Here is a 25,000-nt window from a genome sequence, read left to right on the forward strand (position 1 = left end):
CGTAAACCCGCTCCATATTAGCACCCTTACCTATTAGAGGAAGATTGATCGGAGGATGGGGACCAGGGTGAATATTACTTTGCAAACTTCAAAAGGAAGGAAGGGCGGCGCAAGGGAAGAAAGCAAAAGTCCCCGGATATTGAATCAGGCTTCTGCTGTTCCCGATGCTGCTAGCACTTCTGCCATTCCTATTAGAGTTACTTTTACTACGGATGCTATGGTTGCTATTGTTACTATTTTGATGTAATTATTATAGCTGCCATTGTACTCATCATCTTCATTATTATTATTACCCATAAATTTTACATTATTGCTACAATTGTCGTTAATGACATTATCGTTAGGACGTAAACAGTAATATTATTATTATTATAATTATTATTATTATTATTATTATTATTATTATTATTATTATTATTATTATTATTATTATTATTATCTTCCAGATTCAGTACAGTTTAAGTATCGAGGAAGACACCATCGTGAAGACGACCTTCCGAATCGACCCACACTCGGGTTCCATCACTCTGGCGGCTCCCTTGGACAGGGAGACGATCTCGAGGTATTCCTTCACCGTCGTGGCCACCGACGGGGGACCTGAACCCCTCTCGACAACCGCTAAGGTCACCGTCCTGGTGAAGGATTACAATGATAACCCCCCGGTGTTTCCTAGGGACACCTATCTCACTGCCGGTAAGTGAAGTCTCTCTCTCTCTCTCTCTCTCTCTCTCTCTCTCTCTCTCTCTCTCTCTCTCTCTCTCTCTCTCTCTCTCTATGTATATATATATATATATATATATATATATATATATATATATATATATATATATATATATATATATATATATATATATATAAATTATATATATACATACGTACATACATACATATATACATATATATTGTGTGTGTGTTTGAATGTATTTATTTGTTTAGATATTGTTAGGTTTTACCTGGGGAAGAATAGGGAACTTACCACTTGGGTTCAGTGCTGACTGCAGGTGTAGACTCAGGTAACCAGCATGAAGAAAAAGGTTAAGCTGAAGGCTTTACTTCAGTGGGGAGAGTTTAAATAAACACTTGAAGTTTACTAAAATATCTTATTAACAAATTAAATCAGAAGAATGGGGAATATGCAAAACCAGACAGGGGTGAAAACAGAATCCTGTCGAATAACTAAAATTACAGTAAGTTACAAAATAACAATAAAAGGGAAAAATCTACTTCGTAGGATACCGTTGGGTGAGGGGCACAAGCACAGGGTTGAACAGATGATTCCACAGCTAGCAACTCCTTCTGCAAACGAGAATGCATCGGTTACTCACACAGATTTAAGTAGCGAATTTTGGAATCGAGGGGGTTGCACATAAGGTGCCAAAGCAACTCGATTCTAGGCACTGGAATGAATGTGAACTGGGATAATTTACCACTGCACTAAACAAATCAGGTCTCCTTGAAAAGATCGTACTTAGAGTCGTGACTGATTGAAACCTCACTTTGGGTACATTACCTTTCTGTAGGAGACAGGGGACCTCGTCTTCAGCACCAGCAGGGAGGGCATGAATTACGGTGCTTCACCACAAAGGAAGACTTAGGCTCAAAACAGCCACATGGGGAAATCAGGGCTCTGTTGGAACGGTTGAGGCAAGGGACAAGTGTCTGGAGTCCAGGGCCAGGCGTTTCTGACAAGTGCCACCTGGGCGTCGTCTTTTAAAACCTCAGCGGATTAGGATTCCTCTCCTCCTAGGTGGCAGTACCCGCATGCCTCGTGGTCTGTTTTCTATGCTTTCCATGCTTTTGCCATGCGGTGTACCCTGGCCACATGGTGATTCTGTTAAGGCCCAGACACTTTCTCTTTTGGAATTAATGCCCTTCGCCGGCTCGTCTATGCCTCCGGCAGGGATTTGGTGTCTCAGAAGGTGGTACTTGAAAGAGAGGCTCGAGCAGTCACAAGGTCAAGGAGGAGAATTAAGAGATTATTTTTGAAGGGTGAGGAAGGCGAGATTCTTCCAGGAAGAGGCAGTGTTTTTCTATAACCTGTATTTGTTAGGCAGCGGTGTTGTTCACGTGCCTACCTTAATGTTAATAGAATACGTAAACTGCATTAGCTTGGTGCATCATTGCACTTTAAGAGGGAGAGGTGACTTACATTCGTGACAATATATACATTTATATACATATAATGTATGTATAATTATGTCTGTCTGTATATATATATATATATGTATATATATATATATATATATATATATATATATATATATATATATATATATATATATATATATATATATATATATATAATGTGTGTGTGTGTGTTTGTGTGTGCGTGCCTCTTAGCTTTAATTTTTTACTCCAGTCGCAGTGCAAATATTATTCGTTCGTTCCCAGTTCACTTGGCCTGGAGCATAGTTAACCCCCAGAGGAATTAAGCGTGATTAGTGTAAACTGTTCTGATCAGGATTCGAACTAATATCTTAATCCCATGTAATTCTCTTTGGATGAGAAGGCAAATCCGGGTTTGAATATTCGAAAATGCAATACACGGGCATACGCACGCGCTTATGTGTATTTTATATTGAGCGTTTTATAATATGTAATGAGAAGTATGAGAACTGTTCATTGATTGATTGATTGATAGTTTGTTATCTTACTTGACAGTGAGCATAAATGAAAGGGTAAGTTCATGACAAGTATAGAATTTACAGAACAAACATCATTCCCTTTTGAACGTAAGAACAATAGCAGGGTACACCCGATGTATACAATAATTACTAATTAGAATATTACCAACTATTACGTAAGCTTACTCATACCCTTCGGGTTGCATAGGAAGGTGCAAACTCTATTGTTTGCTTATCGGGCCAAAGAAAGGATAAATTGCTTGCAGCAGTAGCCAGATTAGTAAATTAGCTTGACTTTAATTTTTTTTTATTAACGTATTCACAGGTTTACCAGCAATATTATTGCTGCTGCCGATGACCTCACGATGTATTGTTAAAAGAAGTGTTGTTCTCTCTCACTCAGTATATATATACACACACACACACACACACACATATATATATATATATATATATATATATGTGTGTGTGTGTGTGTGTGTGTGTATGTATGTATATGTATATATATGTATATGTTTATATATATGTATATATATTTGTTATTTATAGTCCAACAAAAAGGCCCGGGACGATTTATGAACATATTCAATTAAAATTCCTTGTGTTGTGCCCTTGTTTTATAATCAGTGAATTATGTACGTAGTCGTTAGTCGACTGCAGTGAACTGTAGCTGGGCATGAAGATGTAGGCTACATTGGGCTATTCCATAACAGCCACATCCTTTTAGGGAAAAAGACGTACATATATTTTCCTCAGCAATAATCCTTTTTCATTATAAAAAGGTGTGAAGCTAGAGAAAAGAAATTGATCGCTCCTACTTTGAGCTTGCAATGTAAACAAATTAAGAACATTTTCATTTTTTTTTTAAACTTGGCTCAAGACTCACTCATTTGTTTCTTCATTCTCTGCTCAGTTCCTGAAGACACAGCGACGGGAACGGCCGTCCTTGAACTGAGTGTGGATGACGCCGACGAAGTTCCTGCCCAGTTAGATTACTTTGTGACCGGCGGGGACTTGGGAGGACATTTCTTGGTCCATGCCTCAGGACAGGTGAGTTTCCACTTTCGCGCTGCTGTTGCTGTTGCTGTTGCTGCTGCTGTCTGCATTCCCCCACACCCACGAATGCAGCGTGCTAGCCACGTCCCCTTTGCAACTGGAAGAACAAAGTAGCTGTCTGTAGTGATATTTTTCCTTATTGGTGAATTTTTTTAACCATACGTTATCAGCAGATTACAAATGATGTAGAGTTTTTTTGTGCTTTTGGAAGGCCTTTAATACTAGTCCTATTATTTTCATCATTACTAAAGTTTTTGATTCACTTGAGGCCATAATCATAGACATAAGCTTATTATTTCTCAGATACTGAAAGTTATGGGTAATTCCTCTGTAATAGTTTTGAAAATGTAAATTTTTGAGTGATGTTTGTAGTAGACACACTTTAAAGACAGAAGTGGAAGTTGTTGGCAGGAATTATTAACTCAGTAAATGTAGAGTAATAGGAATTGCAAGGGTAACTAAGCTACTGATTAGATTCGACGATGTGGTGAAGAAATCCTTTGATGAAAAGCTGGATCATAATGTTTTTTGGTGGTTTGTATATGTGGAGAAAGTGGAAGATATCAGGCCGATGAAAAAGGTTATAGCCTCGAAATGCTGGGAGGCTTTAGAAGGGTCCCGAGAGGCGCTGGGATAAATGGGCCGTAATATCAAGGAAGCCCAGGCAGCATTCAAAAGGTGAGTGGTGCAGTGTCTGTAAGAATGGTTCATGTGCTACTTAGGAACAGTGTGTGTATAGGAATGTATCCTAGGGTCCTTGAAGTTTCACACACTAATAAGGACCCTCATGATTTAGGTTCGTATCACACACACACACACACACACACACACACACATATATATATATATATATATATATATATATATATATATATATATATATATATATATATATATATATATATATATATATATATATATATATATATATATATATATATATATATATATATATATAATATATATATTTTATATATTTATGTATATGTATATGTGTGTTTGTGTGTCAGATTTGAAGGTTAATATTCCTCGCTTTATACTCATATAAAATACTACTAGTTTTTTTGTCTCGCGAGATAGCGTAAGAGCCATTCCTTTGCAATGGCGAAGGGGAGAGTGAAAGGCAAAACATCTTTTTGAATATCGTTTTACGACCTCCCAACCCAAGCTCCCATGTAAAGGGATCGGTCCCATCTCAATTTAGTTTTATTGCTTATGAAATGTCCAGAGTAAGAGCATTCCACTTCTTTGCTTTGCTCTGCTTTACAGAACTTATGATTCGTGACGGAACTGTTTTCCCCTAAATTCTTCTTTTTGTGTTAGTTTGTTTTTTATATTTTATTTTGGTCCATCTTCCTATCATGTTTTCTCTATGCACAGGTAGTTTTTAGTGTGATATTAAGGCGTATTACTGTGTAATATAGTGTTGTGTCTGTTTCAGACAAGATACATTGCTTCGATAAATTTATACATTTTAACGCCCTTAACTGGAAAATTGCTTGATATGGAAAAACTCATATAATTCCCCCAGATATGCATATAAATGAAATTACGTTAAAATTTCCGTTTTCTCTAGTAGACTAACTATCCTTGTTAACATGTTCCTCGTTGGACGGGTCGATATCGTTCTCGGCTAGCACTTTGCTGGGCCTGCGTTCGATTCTCCGGCCGGCCAATGAAGAATTAGAGGAATTTATTTCTGGTGATAGAAATTCATTTCTCGGTGTAATGTGGTTCGGATTCCGCAATGAGCTGTAGGTCCCGTTGCTAGGTAACCAGTTGGTTCTTAGCCACGTAAAATAAGTCTAATCCTTCGGGCCAGCCGTAGGAGAGCTGTTAATCAGTATTTGCTCGTTCTGTTACAGGTGTATGTGGCTGCTCCCTTGGACCGAGAGACCCAGGACGAATACACCCTCACGGTCACTGCCACTGACGGCAAATTCACGGCCAACACCACCGTTATCGTGACTGTCATTGACATCAACGGTGAGTGGGATTCTTGTTTCGTCTTTGGACCGTTTGCCTTCTAATTAATTTTGTATCTTTTATTGAAGTTTTCTCCAGTGTGATTGTTTGCATATGTAGTGTCTGATGTTTTTATTTACTTTATAAGGGTTCTTAGTTGTTTTTTCTTCGCATACGTTTTTTCTTTTGGAAGACTTATTATTCCTTAAATAGCATTGTTCATTGCATGTATTGGCATTGGATATATAGTTTCTTCACTGCTGGTGCTATTCTTTACATAAGTGTGTTATTCTCTAAGGAAATTCCAATCGCACGCGTTATACTTGATCTTTTTTATAGCTTTTTCATTGCTACTATCGTTATTTTTTATAAAAGCGTTCTTCTTTCACCTCTAGATTATGAAGGTTACTCTTTTATGTTATACAACGTAGAAATGCTGTCGATTAAATCCATTGTTTCACATACAGCGCAAAAGGAATGTACTCATCTGAAAGCTCTGATGTCAAAAGATTTATAATTGTCGTCAGAATTTCTGCGAAATTAGTAGACGTAAATCATGTAATTCAACTTTATGTTTCATAATAGCTTCAGTGAACATAAATTGTCGGCAGATCTAAAAAAAGGGGCACTTTTGATCGCATTGATTGTTGCTCGCGTACAAATACTGATTGGATTATCACAATATGTGTATTCATTACAGAACGATAATATTTTATTCAAAATACAATTCCCTTTTACAATCACTATGATATATTTCGAGGTCGTCCGATCTGATGGTTGAGCAAACAGAATAGCGCTATATAGGCGCCATTTGCATATTGGATAAAAATGTGGCATATAAATTTTTGCATATGCAAATAGCAAACAGCGCCATAAAGGAAATTAGCCCGTGAAATGCGCTAAGTAAATGGCAAATAACAGTGCACTGGGAACGGACCGATATATACTCTGGACATTATTTTGACATTATTTCTGATTATACGCGGCGTGGTCCTCTGTTGACTTGCTCCGGTCGAGATCAGTCGATCCCAGAACATTCGACCAGGGCGTCGACTGTAGTTCGAGATGATTATGATTTTATGATATTTAGGCTGTCAAGACAAGGACCGGGGCATTTTCGTTCATTCAGCGCTGAAGGCAGTGAAAAGAGGGGGTGGATGGTGGACATGAGGATAATGAAATCCAGAAAATAAAGGAGATGAAGATCCAGAAAATAAAGGAGATGAAGATCCAGAAAATAAAGGAGATGAAGATCCAGAAAATAAAGCAGATGAAGTACAAGGATCTAAAGGTGGAACTGAGAAAAAAACCCACAGTTGCCCCAAGAAGTAATAATTAGAGGTGTTGAACAGCGAAACTGAAAGAAGGAAGCTGAAATGGAGGTTAAGTAAATGACTAAAAGGCAGGTACGTCTAGGGACGTAGGGACGCTGCAAACAACCCCTAAGTAATGCTTACTGCACCACGTGAGATGCATTGATTGCAGGCTTGATCCCCTACGGGAACTCTCAGTTTGTAATATCGATTATCTAAGTTCGCGATGAATCGCTCCCAAAACATTCGATAAATGGCGACTGGTGAATGGCGTAGTAGGAGTGACCTTTTATTCTTGATGGGCTGAAAGGTTCCTTCCTTCAACCCACTTCACGTGAAGAATTGTGCTTCAAGTTGCACTGCGTATCAAGGTGTGATAAGTGAAAGAGTTGGGAAGGGAATTTGATGATTGTAGTTCTATGTACGCTAACCGTGGGTTGATTTAGAGATAGTAATATTTATGCTCACTGAGAAAAGGATTCCTTTGACTAGCCAGCTCCATGATCAGTTAACTGTTTTTAAAGCTCAGATTGGAAATGAAGACGCATCGCTTGTGAAGTGTTAGTCATATTTCGTGGTCTTTTGGAAAGCGCCCTTCGCCTAGCACTCGAGAGACCCGTGTTGGATCCTGATAGGAGGTAGAAATTTCTTAAGGCATAGCCAGTCGTACATTTCCAACGGCAGATGATAGAAAGCTCATTAACGGTAGATAGTTAAAAGACGTCAGACTAATGTGTATGACAGAAAGATACACAACTGAAAAACTGAAAAAAGAGTAAAATTTGTATGAATGTGAACATTTCTTTGGACGATAATTATTCAGGAAACTTTGTTTTCCTTTCCTTGCCTGAATAAAGTATACGAAATTCAAATAATTTTGAAAGCATTCCATCAGCTAGTTTACTCGAATTAATCATATTCAGTTGAAAAAGTAAACTATCGTATTTAGTAAAGAAGTAAATTCATCCTCCTCGCCTCGAGCTTCTTGCAAGAAATATTTTAAAACTGGTTCCGGAAATGAACGAGAGCTGCACTGGGATCACTGAGGAAATCTCTTTTATTTAAATATCAATGACTTCCTCCAACATTTTTTTATTTCGTGTTCGAGTCTCCAAAATTTCCGTTTCATTTCCCCTCGTGGGCAAAATTATTTCCTTCAAGTTCTCCACTTGCTGTTATTACGAGTATAGCAGCTTCCTGCATCGTCATGTTTCTCGTGACTTTTGTTAATTTTTGCCTTTAAACTTTGTGTAACTGCTAACGCGTGGCTATAAAGGAAACTATCGTTTAAACTATGGCATTCATCCTAGATATTTCCTAGCTCGGACTCACTTTCCAGAAGCTAACAATCCCCTGCGTTCCAGCCTTCTAACTTTTGTCGAGGCCTTTAAAATCCAAACAGCAACATGGACACTGCTTTCCTTATGCCTCTTACCATTTGTTGTGCTGAATACTTTCATTTTTTTACCTTTCAAAACTCTTCTATTCATTTTCCATCATTTTATTAGTTTTAAAGTACAATAACAGTCTGTTCGCCCCAAAATCTGCAACAGTTTTTATTTTACCAAGCACCGTGACGTTTCGCAAATCCCATTCATTTCATTTTCATTCTCCCATTTACGTTAGTCTCTAAAACACGAACGGTTACTCTTCCTATGAGTCCATTTTTTATGAAGTCGTCTTGATCGTCAGTGATATTTTATGCTAACCATTTGATACCATGTAAATGTAAAACCTCGTTAGATAGATTCTCCAGCTGTAAATTTTAATCGTTCTTCTCTGTTTGCGACTTCCAGATAATGGCCCAGTTTGCAGAGAGCCACTGTACAAGCGGGAGGTGTCCGAGGGCGTCACGGTGGGCACACACGTCGTGTCCGTCATGGCATGGGACGCTGACGAAGGCTCAGCAGCCCGCAGTCGGTACATTCTGAGTGGCGATGGTGCCGAAGACTTCACCATTGACCAACTCAGTGGGCACATGGCGACCGCCAGGCAGTTGGATCGAGAGACAACAGACCACTACTCTCTGACGGTAAGTCTTCGGTAACTGCTTTATTTCACCGGTACCTGCGGCTGCGGCAAGTGCGTGGCCGCGATCATTTATCAAGATTTAATCAGTCAGTCGGTTGACATTTCCGTATTCTTGTCTTATTTATAGCATAGGTTTTCGATGAAGATAAGTATACACCTCCTGATTAATTATATTGTATGAACTTCATCAGACTTCTAGATGTGTCACTGTAGGAGTAATGGTGAGGAAATATATTGTAGTCTCTTTGTTCTTGTCAATTATACGCATTGATCAGGAGTTAGTAGCATGAAATATGATGCAATGAATATAAAAAATGGCTTGGTCCCAAAATTTTGAAATGCAGTGTGAAATGTAAATATTGCGTAATTAAAACAATGCTGATTCTTCAGATCGGTAAAAATAATGATAAAGGGCATTTCACTCGTGCATGTTCATGGACAACCCAATTACATACAGTATTTATTATAAAAAGAGTCCCAAATATTTTTCCGCGGAATAGCAGACTAGGCCTGTGAAAAAAAGCATTACATTTCATCCTTGATATCATAATATTTCATATATATGTATATGTGTATATATATTTGTATATATAATATATTATATACCCTATATATTATATCATATGTATAAGTATATACATATATTTGTATATATATATTTATATATATTGTATATATATATATATATATATATATATATATATATATATATATATATATATTTATATTTATATATATATGTATTCCTTTTTCCAGTGTTGTGCCATTTTTTCGATATTAGCATACATCAACAACCTCTGCATTAATGCATTTCTTGTAGGTCTGTTAATTGTTCTGTATATCCTTCGGAAAATTAAATGATTGCTGGACTTGCGTCACTAATAGCTTTTTGCCTTGGGTGGCTGTTAAACCAGCAGAGTGCTTAATTATGTGTATAATTGTTGAACTAAAATACTGTATTTATAGCATTCCTTTAATTCATCTATAATGAGTTAGATTGTTATTCTAATTATCTTCTATAGAAATTGATTAATAAGAAAATAAAAGATAGAAGGAATGGTAAAACTCTCTCTCTCTCTCTCTCTCTCTCTCTCTCTCTCTCTCTCTCTCTCTCTCTCTCTCTCTGCGTAGGAATTCCACCCAGAAACCCGGTAGCTAGTAGTGCATGTCTGATGAAAGGGTCGAGAGCATTCATTAGTTACCTCTGGCCATCAGCGGAGAAACTCTCAGAGATAATTGCACGTTTATGTCGGATTTGGTCTCTGTTTTTTACGTTTTTACTCGTATTATTGACTGCATTAATGCAGTACCCACTACGCCTCATTACACAAAGGCCCCGAAGGACAAAGGCTTTATTTGCGTTTGTTTGACGAAGGACGAGCTCTAGGAAATTATTTCGGTATTCAGAGCTTAGGTGTAATGGTCGCCCAGATTCGTCTAGGACTAGAATAGCTCCTCCACTGTAGAATTATGACTGATGTGATATATTCAGCTCATCGTACAAATGCACACACACACACATATATGTATATATGTGTATATATATATATTTATATATATATATATATATATATATATATATATATATATATATATATATATATATATAGTGTGTGTGTGTGTGTGTGTGTGTGTGTGTGTAATGTGTGTGCTTGTATTTCTGTATTTACTGTCTCGTGTTCCCGTACCGTCAAAAATGACGGCAGTGTAAGAGGGGGTTATCCGGACAGCTGCCACTCTGGAAAACTGCCACCTATTACAGCTACCACCCCAGACAACCGCATCGCACATCGCAACGTATACATACTGCAGTTGTCAAAAAACCCATACACTGTACTCTTTTAAAAAACTAACAAGTTTTTCGGAAAATCGAAAAAATTCGAAAAACCATTTAAAAATAGTTTTTAAAATATAAGCTGTAACATACAAAGAATACACTAATCACCAATATATATAATCACCCAACAAGCAAACAGTTCTTTAGATGGCTGGCATAATCATCTTCAGTCATTACTTCATGCCATCCTGCATATAGGTATTTGAACAGATGTTAAGAAAGGACCAAACACTCAACTAATTAGTCATAAGCCACATAAGAAAAAAATATCAAGGACACAGTTGTATCTGTTGTGGAAGATGAGAACCGCCAAGTGGTGGATTATTTAAGAGAAAAACAGCAGATACTTTATATTTTTAATAAACATGATTCCATTTTTAAAATACCTGTACATATAGTTCTATTAGTCCATGTCTCTGTATACACACAACTATCCATTGCTTATACTTTTCTCTACATGCATATCTGTAAATTTTATCCATACAAACGACAAGACATCTGTACGTTCCTTGGTGACAGTTTTCTGGTGGCACCTTTCCGGTTGGCAACTGTCGTGAAGCTTGGACTAAGCCACCCTTAGTGTGAATACTTACATACTGTATACGGGCCAGGAGTAAGAGAGGTGGCCCCAGGCTGGACGATGGGAAGTTTAAACGGGGAGTTTATTCATCGTAGACTATAGTTATTGAAGATGTCTGTGAATTGTAATATCATCTGATTAAATATCCTGTGTCTTTTTCAACATCAAGTCACTGCCTAGGGCAGGTGGTGACTCCAAAGAAAATCCAGTTCAGTTGTCACTCCCACGTTCCAACTACCGAATCGTGAATGAATCGCTTGTACTGAAAACTTTCTAAACACAGCCACTCCATTCATTTCCATGGAAGTCCCATCAGCACTCCTCTGGTTCCCCAGAGCACGCACCATTCACTCTCAAACTCCCGGGATATGGAGGCTCATCCTTTCTAGTGCCTCTTTCACTCCATCTATCTAGTATTTTCTAGGTCTCATTCTCCTTCTTCTTCATAATACTTCTCAGTTATGCAGGTATAACAACCTATTATCTTCAATTCTTTCCGCATGACCAATTCATCTCAAAACAATCCAACCTTTCACGTATGCTAATCTTTTTACCTCTTCCTCTAATATACACATTTCTCACCCTTTCACTTCTTTTCATATCATGTGTGCAATGCAGATAATTCGCACATCTTGCCACCTTCCTTCCGACATATGTCATGTGACGTACCTCTACTCTCTTATCCTGCCATCCTCCATTATAATTTACCCCCAGATATCATAATGAATCAGCTGTTTATGTTCTTTTACTATTCATAGTAACATTCAATTCTCGACCATTTACCATCATAAGCTTATTGTAGTTAATTTTTTTTGTACTTTCCATTTTCTCGTCACGAAAACTCTCAAGCTCTTCCAGTAGTTTCTGCAGTTTCTCTGTACTGTCACCACCAGTCAATTCTGTATCATCTGCAAATATCACCCATTCCACATTACAATCACGGCTCATTTTATAATCCCAAAATTTTGTACTTACATCTGATTTTTTTTACTTACTGCATCACTCTATTCATAATGATATAGAATAGCCAAAGAGATATGAGACACCCTTGTCTCAAACTTACTTTGCACCAAACCGGTCATGTACATAGTTTGACCCACGTTTTTGCCTCCATCATAAAAGCTTTTAATAGCCGTCAAAAGTTTTTCTTATTACCATACATCTTCGGTACTCTCCACTACACTGCCGCTCTATAATTATTCTGAGTCACTTTATATATATATTATATATATATATATATATATATATATATATATATATATATATATATATATATATATATATATATATATATATAATATGTGTGTGTGTGTGTATGTATGTATGTATATATGTATATATATAATATATACATATACATGTATATATATGTGTGTGCATGTATGTTTTATGTGTATTTATGTATATGTACACTGTGTATGTGTTGCCATCCACTACGTACTTCCAGAATTTCTGATTTTCAAGTAAGCAATTTGAAAAGAGCTGAATTGAAATGAACATTGTATGCAGCTAACAAATTTTAGGGCATTTCATTGATTGCTTTACAATGCTCATTATTAGCATGGGGTGGGTCTTCGAAAGACGCTCAGTGAGGAGGTGGAAGTTTGACACGTGACCCAAAGAGGCTAATGAAAATCTGTCGAGTTTGGGAATGGGGAAGTTGATTACTGTCCTGATGTATGGGAAGTTTGAAGGTTGGGAAGGTAGCATAGATATGTTGATTCTGTGAATACTGAGAGAGCACCTCATTAAAGTAAGAGAGACTGTACAAACTATTGAGATGGCCTTTATTACAGTGTAGTTTCTGAGGGACATTTTCTTGATTGCACAGGCGAGAAATGTCACAGAATATATGTAAGTGAAATAGGCGAGTAAAGGATTGATTACTTTAATGCGAAGTTTGTTGATACTCGTCAAAAACTTTAGAGCGAGTAAGGTTACCACAAAATTAGGAGTTACAGTGAAAATGTTCGTCTGATTGGTGCAGAAATGGAAGTAGTAAACTCATATTGGAATTTAGTCTTAAACAGTGAGGGACATGTTGGCTGTGAGAGTTATTGAATAGTTCTAGAATCTGTAAAGAAAATTTGCGAGATGGAAACTAAAGGAAATTATAAAAGCATATATACGGTTGTCTGAGGTGTGTATGCGTAGTTGGAAGGCTGGATAGATAGGACGCGTAGAAATTTAATGCTGCAAAGAAATTAGCATAGGTGGAAGGATGGTCTTGAATATATCTTTTTTAGTTTTTTGTGTGTGCGCGTGTAGAAGGGGGGAGGGGGAGGTTATACTGACCAAATTGGATATTATATAGTTGGAAAGTTCTAAAGTTCAAAGGGTTAATGCAAATCTAAAATTGGTTTTGGAAGGTCATAAAAATCTGAAAAATTTACTTGTTGGAATTGTTGGTGGGAGGCTACCTCATGGTCATTTGCAATTTTGCCTACCATGATAAGGGAAGAGTTCTGAATCCCTTGATATGAGAAGAATTAGTGTTACTAAGCCGTAGGAGGAGACCAATATAAGTATTGAGATGTAATTGCTTGAAGTATACTAGGGAAAAAGTTGCAGAATATGAGACTCGTATTGATATGTAAATTATTTGATATGTGAATTGTGGATGAGAGCAGGAAGTTTTTATGATAATAGTGTCTCGTTTGGCGTAAAAATGGATTTCAGACTGTTCGCTGTATTAATGGAAATTAGGGGAAGTAGGAGGAACCAGGGTACTAGAATTTAGGATAAATAAAGAGATCATGTAGTGAAGACTGGCTGATTTTGCAGATTATAGAACATTAGCAAATGATAGTGAAGAGAACTGCAGAGACTTGATAAAGGTATTAGGTGTGTGAGAGAGAGGAGGATTGTATAGGGAAGTGAAAGTTAATTCATCGTTGATTCGGCAACTTAGCGCTGGTCGTCTGTTAAGCAAAATTAAGTGACGCTGGATCTGATTATTACTTGGATTGGTGTTCATAAAGAAATGTCAAAGGCCGTCGGCATATAAACCCTTTAATATATGTGGGTAGGGTGTGATGCTAGCAACTTCTTTCAAAAATACTTGTTGAAAACCCGAAGAGTATTATCTTTTTGACCGGTCCACTTTCATATTTGTATATATATATATATATATATATATATATATATATATATATATATATATATATATATATATATATATATTATATATATGCATGTATACACAGAAATACACGTGAATTTTTTTTTTTATTGAAAGGTTATGTTCTGTCGTTAGGGAAATCTCTACATTTTAAGAAGTTAAAACCGTACTAAAAAATGTCAGGTAGTTCGGATGACCCAGTGCATAAAAGGTTGAAAACTGCCATTTTTATTTGTTTATTTATTCATTTACTTATTTATTTATTTATTTAAGAACGTTATTCAGAGGACAATCACATTATATTATGCCCACTTATTTACCACGTAATTACTGTAATCTCTATACCACCACACTGTATGATGAAAAAATAGCGCCGTATTATATCTTTTCTACCCCTTCTTTGCTAAAGCTGAGCTCTAGTATCTTAATAAAAAAAAATACTGCAGCTTTACAATGACTCTGAAAAGGACTACAACAAAGGTTAGGAAGGATGAAAGAGCGAGGATGACAGGCCTCAGATGATGAGGGAGAGGCTCAAGGAAATGAAAATATTGTTGTGAAGGAGGGAAAGAAAGCATAAGGAGATTCGATACGGGGGGAAGTTTATTAAATTTTTTTTTTTTTTTTTTTGCGTTCATTATTAAGTACATATATACGTTGGTAATTTAGTAGTTAATTTGTCCGTGTTTACCAGATTTGCTTTATATCCTTTGTATCCACGACGGTTTCCTCATTTCAAGCTGTTTTTCTTGCCTGTTTAATTTAGACCGGAACAAATGTTTTTATTTATCCCCTCCCCCCACACACATGGATAATTTCAAATAGGCGATTACAAAAACACGATTAGGAATGAAATAGGAATAAAAAATCGGTAGAGGGGGAAGAGGTAAGGGAGGGAGGGGGCGGTATACATGGCAGCGTGTCTACTGTAGACTGTGAAGAGCGTTCGTTACTTTGGTGAAAACTCAGTTCCTGCAAAGAACAAGGGAAAACAACATAAACAAAACACTAGGCACTACAATCAGTCGTCGACGGTTGCCAAGCACTGCTGGGAAAAAGACCACAGAATAGACAGAGAATATGAACTTCCTATACAAAATCACAAATGAAACGGCCTGATTGATTATAGAAAATGCCTTCATAACACGTGCAAATAATGTAAAGGCAGGCAACATTGGAAGCAGTTTTGAGGACAGCCTATTTACGAAAATCATATACACAACAAAAGAGAAGAACATGCAAAACCATCAGAGACCACGTACAATGCACACCTGGAAGAGGCCGCAGGCAGGGAAAGGCCAAGGTCACGAGGGCGGGGCTACGCAGGAGATGGAGGATAATTAAAGGATTGAAGAAAGCCAGCACATGATATTGGAACAAGGGATTTAATTCCCTCCCCTATACGTATATAACTACAGCTGGACCACGTGTCCGGTCATTCTACGGCTGCCTGATGATGAGGACCGTTAGTCCTGGAAAGCTTTCAGCTTATCTTGAATAAATATCTCTTCTAGATACCATCCAGTTTAAATGAGGTCCTATAATTAAATGTATTAATGCACAGGACAATAATTGTGTAAGTGATAATGTTTATATAATATATATATATATATATATATATATATATATATATATATATATATATGTGTTCATAAACTTTAAGCTACAAATGTCGTTTAATATCAAATTTAACTCAATCTCAGAGTAAACACCGAAGGGGTATTTGTAAGTGATTAGCGATCCGTCACCAGATGGAGTCGAACCATGGAATGGTCGGGGAACGACGAGTTTTCAATGACGCCCGCATTCGGCTATCTCTTGATAGACGGATCGTTGCGTCACTTAAAAGTCGTTACTCACCAACCATACAGTGGTTCGAGTCCACCTGGTAACAGATCACTCATCACGCATGAATTCCCCTTCAGTGTTTTATCCGAGGTTGAGTGAATTTGAAATTAAACGACATTTGTAGCTTAAAGTTTATGAACATATATATATATACACACACATATATATATATATATATATATATATATATATATATATATATATATATATATATATATATATATATATTTATGTATATTTGTATATTTATATATCTGTATATATATACATACATGTGTGTGTGTGCGTGGTTAGATACATGCCATGCTTATGGATATCTTACTCGTACTTGCAGATGCCAGACTTTGTCAGTTTAAAAATTGGGGTTCGAATGAAACAAAGGAGCGAGCTAAGTATTCCAATCCTTTTTGGGGATGGAAAAATTAAAGCCAGATTCCCTATTGGCGATTTATAGCCTTCTTGCATTCTGAAATAGGATCCATTACACGCCTGGACGAACTGAGGAATGAAAAATAAGGAAATACAACGGTTCCCTGACACGTGAATAGAGGCAATTTAGAATCTTATACTTCTGCGTTCGGAGATTATCCCATTTTTCCTCCTTCCTATGGTGGCAAATGCAGTGACTTGAGCCGTCACACTCAGCTGACGAGCATAATAGAGTGACATTATCGACAAGCTATTGATAAGGAGTCATTGGCGTAATATGGAGAGAGAGAGAGAGAGAGAGAGAGAGAGAGAGAGAGAGAGAGAGAGAGAGAGAGAGAGAGAGAGAGAGAGAGAGGAGGGGGATTTTGCATCCTTAAAGATGCTCTGCCGGACTATGAAGACTCAAGTGTCAGCTTTCTTTAGTCTTCTTTTGAACAGACTTCAAGGGAAGACTATAAAAGAAGTGGTTCATTCAAAAACTTCACGCTAAGTCAAACCTGACTGGGACAGAGGGGAATAATTAAATTTAAAGTGGGGCGGGGGAGGGAAGGGGAGGGGAGCAGAGCGACTCCTCTTGCTTTTCAAGATTTTGTCGATTGTATTCATATAGAAAATGTCATAGGTTTGTGTCTCACAGGAGGGAAGGAGGCCCCTAGATGATGGAGGCTCTAAGAGGCGAGGAGCATTCATCAGCGAAATGGTCTTGTGTTAATGGCTCTCATATTACATTTCTCTTGGCAACGTCATGAAATTTCTCTGAAGAATATTCACTGGATTTCAAGAGCTTTAAGAAATGAATTCAGTGCAGCTTATTACGCCACCAGGGGAAGGAATATTCACGTAATGCAGTTACTTTATACTACTCATTATAAACGAGTAGAGCCTGCAAAAGAATATTGATGGTTAAGAAGAGTGCTTTGCTAAATCATACATCTGGTATGTAATCAGAGTTCAGGTTGCTTTTCTTAGGAAGGAGCACGCTGTGTAATTTATGTCGCACGAATGGTAGTTGCACATGGTTTATTTGTCATTATCGGTGCCTAAATGAGAGCAGAAAGAAGATAAATCATTTTACTTTATTTTCATCGTAAATAAAGACACGCACGAATTCCAGTCTTCAGTTTTGCACGGGAAAATGACTGAGTGCTGCAATACATGTAAGGATGGACAGATTACCCGAATAGTTTGAATGCTAATACTAGAAGGAATGAATGCATATTTTAGCATATACGCACAAAATTACAGACACACAACAGACTTACACACACACACACACACACACTATATATGTATATGTGTGTGTGTTATTGTAATTGTAATAGCCACAATGTCCTCTTAACTTATCGAATTCTTCACACTTTTTGGATACGCTTGTCAATAAGAAGCCTTATATCCAAATGCAAGGCAGGCTATACTTTATATTTCTTACATTTGGATCTAAGGCTTTCTAGTGACAAGCGTATCCAAAATGTGAAGAATTCAAAAAGAGGGCATTGTGTTTATTACAATTACATACGTATCTGGTGAAAAGCGACCAGTAGATTCTATACATACATACATACATACATATATATATATATATATATATATATATATATATATATATATAATATATATATATATATATATATATATATTATACATATATATACTAAGAATATAAATATATATGCAGTATACATATTTATTTATTTATATATAGACTATATTGTGTGTAGGAGAGAAGCCTCAAGAGAGTGTTAACGTTTTGGTATTCCCACACCCAGTACATATATATAAATGTTTATATATATATATATATATATATATATATATATATATATATATATATATATATATATATATATATATATATATATATATATATATATATATATATATTAATCCATTGGTTATATGCATTCATCTTATCTGGCACTTGACACTGTCCACATGGCTCCCTAGCACCAGATATTATGTATAACATATACAGTTCATAAAAATAACAAAAAGAAAACTATGCTCCAGTGGTTGGCAATGCTGTGAGGGTAGATGAAAATGTTTATGCCTATTTATGTTTACTGTCATAAACAGGCTGAGAAAGGTTTGGGGGCTGAGAGGCCAGGGAAAGAGTTTCTGGGATGTGGGGGTCGGAAGGCTAAGTGGGATGTGCAGAGGGGATTGGAAAAGTGCATGGGCTGAAAGAAGTGTTAATAACACTGCTTATGGGAATAAGCATTCTACGGTTATTAGCAGAGATGGAAGGCTGGAGAAGGAGTTTCAAGGGGTGGGGGGGATGGGTGGGAAAGTTTTGCAGGATGGTTGGGAAAGGGAAGGATGACTTATTGAGAGCTTTTGCAATTTTTATCGACTTAGAAGAATGATGTCACTTGACACATCATGAAATGTCATTTTGTTCATTGCTTTTAATTGGCTGATATGGGTATGTCAAAAGTACAAAAGCATATGATAGAAGGTGTGTGGTTGGGCAAGCACCTTCCTGCTATTGGAGGGAATGGATATGACAGTACAAGTCATTGTAGTGTTTTGCTTTTGAATGGCTGATTCAGTGTGCGCCATGATATCATCATCAGATTTCCTCCTCTAATTGCCTACATTCAAGATTGTCAATACAACTGGTAGCAAAACATGTTCTTTTTGCAGTTCTGCGTCAGTTTTTTATATTTGTGGTTTCAGAGGGTGCTGTGATTGTGTTGTGATTCTCTCCCCATATTCTGTTAATTTTGTTGTGGCGCCTGTTACTGCTTTGTGTGGTCTGGTGTATATTTTGCTTGGCTCAACCTTGTCTTAAAAGGGTGAGGAAGATGTTAACCCTGCAGAAGAAACTGAAAATTGTCATGAGAATCAGCGCAGGTTGGACACTGGTACATATAATGGAGGAGTATAGCATTTCATAGTCAACCTTGTAGGATACCAGGAATTCCAAGGACAAGCTGAAGAAGCACTTGACGGACTTTGGGAAGATGATGTCGAGAAGCCAGGCAAGCAGTGTGATGGCAAAACCCTGTTATAGAGAGGTTGAGTAGTTGACCTTGATCTGGTTTCATCAGCAAAGGGCAGCTGGTGTGCACATGCACAGTGCCAAGGCTGCAGTTACTAAGTTTGCAGGACTGCATATGGTTGCGGACTTAAAAGCGTCTGAAGGTTGGCTGTTTCAGTTCAAGATTCATTATGGGCTTTCTAACAAGAAGACTTATGGCCAAGTGGTAGTTGGACATGCAAAGCAACCACATGCCCTGCGTGGGTTGTTGGATAAGCTCTCAGTGAATTGGTATCTTTCAACAAAAGTTTGTTTCACCTCCAACACTGTCTCTGGTAGGTTCCATAATCACTTTCATAAGGAGGTTGTTCGTCATCCAACACAGGACCTTGGCATTACTTGACATAGGGTGAAGGCTTTGCTTCTTTTGGACAGTGCATCTGAGCATCCTACCACTACCCAGTATCAATTAGTATCAATTTTTTTGCCTTCTAATATGACTGCATTCATTCAGCTATATCGGAGGAAGTTCCTGGAGGAGGTGATGGTCGTGTTCAAGGATAAGGAGGAAAAGGAGCAAGGTTTGGGTATGTGTGTAATGGACACCACAGAATTTCTGAAGGTACCTGATGAAGTATTACAAATTGTATTTATTCAGTATATTTGGTAATGAGTATGGGAAAATAAGATTAAAGTGGGGTTTTGCATCAAGTTTTCTGTTAAAGTGTGTTGGTTGTTGTTTTTAAGCATATTTAGTGTTTACTGTTATGCAGTATGGACAAGGTAGGGGGAATAAGGGTGCGAAGTTGCCATTTTACATCCTTAGAATATTTTTTTGTTTTTACCATACCAGGAAATTTTTCATTATCTGCAAGGGCCTTGGTTCCATTAATACAGATATGGGAGACTGATATATATATATATATATATATATATATATATATATATATATATATATATATATATATATATATATATATATATATATATATATATATATATAAAATAAATTATATATGATATATACACAGTATATATATATATATATATTTATATATATATATATATATATATATATATATATATATATATATATATATATATAAACACATATGGAAAATAAAGTCCGCAGTAGTACTGTATGTATGTAGTATGTTGCTATGTACAGGAGCTTTCGGCAACTTGATCAGTTGGCCTCTTCAGTCTGAATAAAGATAGAAATTATAATACATAAGGACAACGTCTTTGAAAAATGGAAAAACGGCTTGTTATTCTTTCAGGTAACTCCAGAATTGCTCAGTAGTCTATTAGCAATTCTCTTGGAACGTCGTGGCACAGTAGAGGCTTTCATATTGGTGGTTTGTCTTACTGCTTGTCCGGTCCCCAAAACTGGTGAATTTGGTGGTTCTTCGGTTGTTCCAGAAATTTCTCTAAAGTTGTTAGATACATCTGCAGGACACAGTGAATCCTTCGACTGCTCCACCTGCTTCTGCTTCCTCATTATGCCCTGCAGATGTATTTAACAACGTAAGAGCAATTTCTGGAACCACCGAAGAACCACCAAATTCACCAGTTTTGGAGACCCAGCAAGCAGTAAGACAAACAACCAATATGAAAGCCTCTACTGTGCCACAACGTTCCCAGAGAATTGTTAATAGACCACTGAGCAATTCTGGAGTTACTACTGAGCAATTCTGGAGTTCCTGAAGGAATAACAAGCCGTTTTTCCATTTTTCAAAGATGTTGTCCTAAATGTATTATATGCTTTCTAAGTTTCTTCAAGCTGAAGAAGCCAACTGATCAATCTGGCGAAAGCTTCCTGTATATAGCAATATACTACATATATACAGTACTACTGCGGACTTTGTTTTTCCATTTAAGATCACGAGAAAGTGATGATATATCAAATAATATGCACATATATGTGTTTATGTGTGTGTTTGCGTTTGCGTGCCGGCGTATATTTATGTATGTATGTGTTAGCTGGTTCAAATCCAAACACAGGAGGTGACAGCTTTTTCATTTACTTCATGTTCGGATACAGGCTTTTAGTGGTAAGCGGATCCAAGAAGTGCGATGAAGTAGAAAAAAGAAGAGGTCATCGTGGTTAACAAAAAAAAAATACAGTATGAATGTCTTTTATAGAAATCCAACAGTACATTCTTAAGATACAAAGTCCCATAAAAACACTATATACACGTTGCAACCATTTATTTCTGATACTTCTGCATCCCTATTCACTGGTGAACAGGGATACAGAAGTATCCGAAATATATGGTTGCAACGTTTATATAGTGTTTTTATGGGCCTTTTTATCTTCATACAGTGAGTGTGTGTATATATATATATATGTATGTATGTATGTATGTATGTATGTATGTATGTATGTATGTATGTATGTATGTATGTATATACTGTATATATGTATGTGTATGTATGTATGTGTTTCTATTTGTGCGGTGGTGTCTGTTCAGAAATAAATCTGTATGTAACTGTCTTTTTTTTTTTTTTACAGAATTTTATATAAGTACTTTTCACCTTGATTGATACAAATTATTCACGATTCCCATCGCAATAAACTACCAACAAATTTAAAACATAAATACGATTTTAGAAGAAAGATTTGTATCAGGTGTAAATGGTCGTAAATAATAGAACATATTTATTGACTTTGTTTATGACTTCACCCACAAACTTTCAAAGACGTAGCCTCATCTAACTTCAGCCTTTTTGCCAAGCTCTTGGAATATTGTCTCCCAGCTGACAGGATCATCTCTTGTTAGGAGGTATAGCCAGTGTCCATCGTGTTGTGTTATTCATGACGAGAAGACTGTCAGATGTGCTGTTGCTATATTGGTAACCATATCCCAGCTTGTATCATCCTTCATAGAAGGCTCATTGTTTTCTTATGACTTGGTGTTAGGTAAAATGTGCAGTTCCCACCCACTTCCTCTCCTCAAGTCTCAGTGTGCGTGCTTCAACATTTGTAACTTTTTAATGAGCTGAATACTGGAAGGTCAGGGAAGATTTTCTGTCTCTCTATAGGTCAGAGGTAACTCGTTTCTTGGTCCCGAGCCCAATAAAATTATTTGTTGTTATCTTTCATAATGCATGCATATTGTTATGGCACAAATTTAAAAGACAAAATCCCCGAGAGAGCTCCGTCCCGGGAGACTCACCATACTTGAAAATGACAAAAACGAACCTTGAGATTACTAGCCGATAGATACATGGACTTCGTATGGCTTTGAAAAATAGTTTAAGTTGCATTCAGAATTTTCAGTTCTTGGCTTTGTATTTGTTTGTGAAGTATGGTCATTTTACTCAATATTTCCAAACGGGTGACGAAGCATGGTTGGAAAAGACTGGTCTTGAATTCGCAGGTCAATGGTTGGACCATAGTTTGCCGCCCACCAGTCGCCCCAGCTGTAAGTGGGTATCAATGTTAACTATAGTAAATAGATTGAACGGGGGCCTAGCAAGCTCATTCGGAGAGACTTAACGAGGTCCTTGAGGAATATGGTCAGAGTCGCAATATTTATTGTTATTTTTAAACCAAAACGTCCAGGTTCGAATCCTGAGCAGGTAGAAGCTCTTGTCAATTATAATTCCGCATGGGAGTAAGTTAGTCCCAACATGTTATGAAGTAGATATTAAACGGTATTTAAGGCTTAATAGTTGTATACTTAAAAAATATTACTCATGCATAAGTGACAGTCAGTCTATATTATATATATATATATATATATATATATATATATATATATATATATATATATATATATATATATATATATATATATATATATATATATATATATATATAATGCGTGTGTGTGTGTTTATGTATTTGCGAGAGGGCATGTTCCTTTATTTTTCTTTGTATTATTAGTTATATCTTATTTGAAAAGAGAGGCCCACTGTACAACACCGACGCTCATTGGCAGGAGGAAAGCCCAATGTGCATAATTGAAGGGCGGAATACTGGGCGCGGGAGTTCTGGTGATAAGGATTTTATGTGAGAGCAACAGGTATTTGTCTTGGCTGTTTTGCGTTATGAAGAAACCGTCAGTTTTATTTTGTCGTGTGTTCTTTCTTGTCTGTTACGGAGATTAGGGTAATTTGCGTAAAAGAACTATACGGTTTCGTTCGGTTTCCAGCATGGATTTTCTGAGGTGAGGTTGCTGTCATATGCACTGCTCTACAGTAGCTATGCCCTACTGTAACCGATTAACAGTCAGGTACTAATTATTCTCATCTTAGGTTAACCATATGACAATGGCATTTAATGGAACGTTCTTGAAGCATTCAGCCTTGGCAAGAAATCAAACCCGCGCCTTTATTATATATATATATATATATATATATATATATATATATATATATATATATATATATATATATATATATATATATGTGTGTGTGTGTGTGTGTGTGTGTGTGTGTGTGTGTGTGTGTGTGTGTGCGTGTGTGTGTGTGTGTGTGTGTGAGTGAACTTCGTAACTTTGTCATTGTAAACAGTTCATCACATTCCGTGTGGCAAACCCTCCAGTTGTTCTTGATTTGTATAACGTTCATTCCCTCATTGAGCTGACGTCAGTTATAGCCTGATTTTTGTACTGAATTTGTTTTGGTAAATTACCCTCGCAGTACGGTTACCAGATCTGAAACTATGTTTGGTTTTTAGATATCATTCACAGTATTTTTTACTTCAAAATATTTGAAAATCACTTACCCTCAGTGACTTGGGCGTGGACAGTTATCTCTCTTGAAACTGCGTTCCTTCGGTCCCTAGCTGCTTACACTTTTCAGCCTTTACCTTCAGCCCTGTTTCATATCTTAAATCTTGCTGTGCAACTCTTCTAACTGTTGCTTTATAGCGCAACTGTGGGTTTTATCCCGGTCCCACTGCTGTATCCTTGTTCTTCAGCTAATTTATTTTCTGGATCTTAATCTTGTAATGCAACCACTCCAACTTCATCTTTTCACTGTCTTAAGATGCATGACCGAAAGTGTCTCAGTGCTTGGCTTGATAGCCTAAACTTCATAAATCAGTCATATCCTAAAAGATGTTTAGCTGTTCGTTAGAGGAAACAGCATGAGGGATCTGGTTTTCATCCAGGATGTGTAGGGTGATGGCCCTAGAGTTACATTTTACTTGAAGAGATCTATGAAAATTGCATGTAAAGGGTAAAAAGGACTTTGTTGATGTGAAC

The 25,000-nt window shown here is 36.8% G+C and overlaps 1 protein-coding gene across 1 annotated transcript in view; it reads left to right on the forward strand.

Moving 5' to 3' along the window:
• The window catches only part of LOC136854674 (fat-like cadherin-related tumor suppressor homolog), a 723,114-nt gene that overhangs the window by 615,695 nt on the left and 82,419 nt on the right, over positions 1-25,000 (forward strand). Inside the window, 4 exon segments of the mRNA XM_067131274.1 lie at positions 447-693; positions 3,538-3,674; positions 5,546-5,666; positions 8,755-8,990. Coding sequence (XP_066987375.1) covers positions 447-693; positions 3,538-3,674; positions 5,546-5,666; positions 8,755-8,990 — 741 coding nt within the window.

Source organism: Macrobrachium rosenbergii, chromosome 29 (assembly GCF_040412425.1).
Source record: "Macrobrachium rosenbergii isolate ZJJX-2024 chromosome 29, ASM4041242v1, whole genome shotgun sequence".
Taxonomy (NCBI): Eukaryota; Metazoa; Arthropoda; class Malacostraca; order Decapoda; family Palaemonidae; genus Macrobrachium; species Macrobrachium rosenbergii.